The 5,099-nt window shown below is 40.6% G+C and overlaps 1 protein-coding gene across 1 annotated transcript in view; it reads right to left on the bottom strand.

Moving 5' to 3' along the window:
- The window catches only part of TMEM18 (transmembrane protein 18), a 7,301-nt gene extending 3,272 nt beyond the window's left edge, over positions 1–4,029 (bottom strand). The window contains exon 1 of the mRNA XM_010159592.1: positions 4,000–4,029. Coding sequence (XP_010157894.1) covers positions 4,000–4,029 — 30 coding nt within the window. The remainder of the gene's footprint in view (positions 1–3,999) is intronic.
- Between the last annotated feature and the right edge of the window lie 1,070 nt (positions 4,030–5,099).

Genomic DNA, 5,099 nt, shown 5'->3' with positions numbered 1-5,099 from the left:
CTCGCGAGACTTTGGCTACGCCGGCTGCCTGTCCCGCGGCGGTACCCTGGAGCAGGAATAAGGGGGAGCAGGGACGTCTCTCCCTTTAGGGTAGTGGAGGGGAAGGCGGCAGATTATTTTTCACGGGTGGTGCTTCCAGTGCTGTCCTCATCCCCTCAGAAGGGGAAAAGGTAGTGACTGGACCTGTATCTGGGTGGGCGAGCAAAGGTGGCACTCCACACGGTCAGCCTTTCCTGAGGCAAGTCAGAATCAGCTCTCCTGTGACTGAAACGGGGATCCTTAAAAATAACTTTGCCTCGTCAGAAAAGGGGCATGAAGCTCTAGGTACGTTTTTAGCATTTGATACTGAAGTTAGGAAGCTAGTGGGAGACTAGTTTTTGTCACAACCTGCTCAGCGGATTCAGGCTGGTGTGGCAGTTCAGGGTACTTTGGATTGGTGGCCCAACATTGATGTTGGTTTCTTAGAATCATAGAATGGTTTGGGTTGGAAGGGACCTTAAAGACCATCTAGTTCCAACCCCCAGGGACACCTTCCACTAGACCAGGTTGCTCAAAGCCTCATCCAGCCCTGGCCTTGTCTTGGCAACACTCAGTGTTTGTCTTCATGGAAGTGCAGGGAAAAGGGAGTTTTAAGCTCTGGTGGAAATCTCTGGAAAAAAACCTCAAAACAGTTGAGTACTCCAGGTGGGAACTTAATTCGGGCGAAAAATTCTGTGGGTGTTTTTGTTTTGGTTTGGTTTTTTCCAAGTGAAAAATACTTATATTTTAATTAATTACTGTACAGTGGCAAGTAAATAAGACATAAAAGGTTAAACCTCTCCTTTATAACTCCTTTTGCTAAATGTATGTAGGTCTGGAAGAACCGACCACACTTAAAAGAACTATTACTTAAAGAGACATTTCAAACTCCCGATTCCTATCAACTAAGCCGGGAGACTTCATGAATCTTAATAGGATTAGCTTTGTCAAAGAAACCATACTGTCATACATAGCTCCACATTCTGCTTTCATAAAATTATTTTTTCAGACACTTTGTTGTATTAGATGTGAGGCTTTGGTTTTTTATTTTTTTAATATTTGGAAGTGCATGTGTAAGTAAATACTACAAATACTATTTTCATTTACTCTACCATATAGACAAATACAGGTCCTCGCTGTGTCACTAGTACAAGTACAGGTCCTCACTAGTCTCTTTTCACTGTCACACTTCTGCAATTTAGTGTGAGATACCTGAAACTGAGGATGTATTTCTCTGCTTTGCTTCAGGATTTTGGTAGTCTTTTTCTCAACAATAATATCTGGAGGTCACTTGAGGCTTTTACTAAAGCATTGTAAAATTAAGTAGGGTGAAGCAAAGATGGGCATTTCTACTATCATTCTGCTCGTAGTTTTAAGACTGAAGGAAAAAAAGATGTTTGGATTCCACACTGTTGGGAAATGAGACTAGAAGAAATTGACTTGTCGTTTGGAAAGTCTTATGGCTGATGTAACAAATCAAATGGCTTTGGATTTTTGTAAATGAGGAATCAGTTTCTTGTAACAGCTCAGTAACTGACCATAGGAACCATCTGCAATAGGTAAAGAGCTCTGTGAATGAAAGATGTAGTAGCCGCTTTATGAGTGGAATGTGCTGATCAGTGGTGAATCTGTGATGCAGACAAGATGGGTGGATAGGAAATTAGTGGTTTATTATGGCTACAATATACTGTATTAAAAAATTAATGTAGCTTTTACTGTCAGGCACTGTAGCAGCAATGTAAACTTTCTTATAGAGAAATAGAAGTTGCTGCTTTGAGATTGACCAGGATAAAGTCAATAATGCTGTTTGTCAGCAGGTGGTAGCAGATACATAAGTATTACCAGATCTTTTTGGTGGTATAAGTTGTCTTTCATTTTTTTTAGTGGTGAATTAAATGTGAAACAGAAGATACTTAAAAGATAACAAATGGATACATTGATGTTTCATATGGAAAACCCTGTATATTTGTCCTGTTACAGTTTCTTCATAGATCCAGTAGGCTACATTTAGATCCAAATTTTAAAAATACCCTAGTAACCAGAAATATACAGTAATGATGATGATATGTAAATATTTCTGTTCTTGTTACTATGAGAAACTTAAGTAATTTCTAAAGCCCAGTCTCAGTTTCCTATGTAATTTCTTTCTGCAGTACAGTATTGTACAAATAGATTGGATGAAAGATCAAAACAAAGTAGATTCATAGAAGGATTTTTATTACCTTTTAACAACTGCAAAAATTCATTTGCTTTAAATGGGAAGGAATCTAAAATCACACATTTATCTTAAATTTAGGTTACTGAAAAACCAAGCTTGGTGGTTAAGAAGTCTGCTTATCATAGGGAATCCCAGACTTAAATGGTGAACGATGTTTCTAGTGGTAGTCCTAGATCTTTGCTGGCAGATCTTAGGGTGCTGTACTAGAGGTCACTTGGATATGCCTTCTATGCTTGCTGCTGTGGGAAATGCAGCTCCAGTTCTCCACAAGAATGGAAAAGAAATTTTGTCTTTGAAGTTCCCTACAAGTATGGGAAATCCTTAATTTCTTTTATTTTATTTGATGAGTCTTTGTCTTAGCAGATAGTTAAAAAAATTGTAATGGTCTTGTTTCATTAAGATTCTAAGACATAGGTTTGCTTTTGTGATAACGCATTTCTGGTTTCTGCCTTAAGAGGCTAAAGTGCTTTGCAATATAAGATCCATATTTAAAATACGTAGAAAAATTAAATATAAATTTCTGCTCTCCTTGTGCTGAGAAAACCACATCCTACACCATTTTATTCTTTGCATTTTATATATTAGATGTTCTGCCTTTGCAGGGTGTCGTTCATTGTAGACTGGATTTTGTTTATGAGGGATGGAGTTGTCCTGAGCTATCTAAGCTTTTCAAGCTTTTGTGCGTGAAACAGTTTACAGCGGTCTCAATGTAAACAGGCAGATTCCTGGGGAACTGTCATGAGCAACTTTCTTGTCCTTAAACATCAATTAGAATATACGAAATACAAATAGGTTATAAATGTCTTAGTGTGATGAGATATGTCAGTGTGACAACAGATGCATCCTCTGGTCTCCTGGTCAGAGGTTACATGTCAGGATCATTGGATCACAGCCTGCAGTTATTGTCTCGTCCTTGTCCATAAGGATTGTGCATATTGATCTACAGCCACCCAGTCTTTGAGGGTCTTCTGGAGTTTGTGAAGCTCAAGTTTTTCTTTGAGTGTCCCTGAGCTTGATGTCCAGGCAAAGGTATCTGAATGCAGAACCAGGAATCCTTACAATGCCTTTTTCAAGAGCACTTGAGTTGTTGACTGCAGCATACAGTCATGTGTTTGCCCATTGCTCTTGGTTTGTCATGTGGATTGTTACTTGCCTTGACAGATGACAGCTCTGAATGAGTTGTGACCAGATCAAGCGACCAGGCACAGAAGTTTAGCAACCTCAGAAACTGTAACCTCAACAAACAAACAAAATATCTGAGCATCCCTGTCCCATTACAGTTCCAAACAATTAACTCAAGCGATAGTAATGCAGCAAAGTCTACATACCTTTTGTTCAATACATCATGTGGGATTCATCTCATCAGCTGTATGTGGGCAGATGTTGTGAAGATCTTTGTGTGACTAGGTGCTTTTATACAGGCTGCACTTAGTGACAGGGTTGGGAGGCTTTCACTGTTTTTTACTATTCTTCTGTTTGACCCTGAAGTCAGTGGTGGGTGGCTTCCTTTACCAGGCAGGGTGGGTGAGCTGCTGCTTCCTGCTGCTTCTCCTGCCAGCCGTGGTTTGCTTGGTGAAGGGTTGGTTCTGAGGGCATGATCTGAGTCTTCAGCATAAGATGTTCAGACCCCCAGTGAAGATGATCTGGTTTTCTCACTGAGTGAGAACTAAGATTCCAGAGGGGTGGTTGCAGAACTGCCCTTTTATTTTCCCCTTGCTTTTTCCAATCTGTTCTCTCCCCTTTCCTCATTCCCCACTTCTCACCTCTTCCTTTGCTAATGAAATTATGAACATGTGTCTGAAAGTGCACTGGACACTGCTGTCTGCCACTCCAAGGATTTGAGCAGAGATGAGATTCTCGCAGGGGCACATGGCAGGTAGGTTTGGGGAGAAAAGGATTAATGGATATCTTCTGTGTCTCCATTAGGGAGAGAAAAAGCTGTAAGAAGACAAATGAGCTAGTGAACGGGGCAGCCTCTCACCAGAGAATCAGTCAAGGCAGAGGAGGTGGGTACATGTAGGGGTTAGTGACACATATACCCTATTTTTGTGCTTTCCAATGATCCCACTGCCAAATTCTGCTGTGGGGATGGGCTGCTCAGCTCTGCACCTGCTGCCTGTCTCCCAGCCTGCTCCTGTTGGAGTAGTCGCTTGCACTGAATGTCTTTGTCTTTTCAGAGCATTCAGAGGCCTGAGCAGTTTCTGTATGAAAATAGACTGAGCATGGAAGAGAAGTCTGGATGATCATTGTTGCTGTGGTCATTTCCAGGCCATCATTTTTATCTGACCTAAAGATTTTCCTTATTTTTCAGATGTGCTGAAAAGCTGTCTTAAATTTGCATTTGCTTCCCAATGCAACTGAAAGGAGCCTGGGTCTGGTATTCATTCTAAAACACATTTCACTAAAATATTTCGCCTTCCCTGTTCTTGAAGTTATTGAATAATTATTTTTGAGTGCTTCCATTATTTTTGCAGCTGCTGTCATCTCTTTACCTTTTTATAGTACCAGCTTTTACTGGTTATGATATACTTGGAAAATAGTGATAATAATAATGTTTTAAAGATTTCTTTAGAAATGGAATTTAAAACTTCCTGTGGATTGTTTTGTGCATGCCATTTGTGGGTTTCAGGTTTAGAGGATGGATGCCACTTCATCTAACCTTAAGGTTAGCTTTGCTTTTGAGAAAGAGTCAGACTAGATGACCTCGAGAGGTCTGATCTACATTGTTCTGTAATTTTGATTTCCCAGTGATACAGGGTGGAACTGACTGGCTGGAGAGCAGCACTGCTGAGCATGACCTGGGCAGGGCTGGGGGTCAAAAAGCTGAACATAAACAAGCAGTGTGCCCTAGCAGCAAACAGTG

This window comes from Eurypyga helias, unplaced genomic scaffold, assembly GCF_000690775.1.
Source record: "Eurypyga helias isolate BGI_N326 unplaced genomic scaffold, ASM69077v1 scaffold2829, whole genome shotgun sequence".
Taxonomy (NCBI): domain Eukaryota; kingdom Metazoa; phylum Chordata; class Aves; order Eurypygiformes; family Eurypygidae; genus Eurypyga; species Eurypyga helias.
Note: the sequence above shows the minus strand (reverse complement) of the source record. Positions and strands in the feature narration are given on the sequence as shown.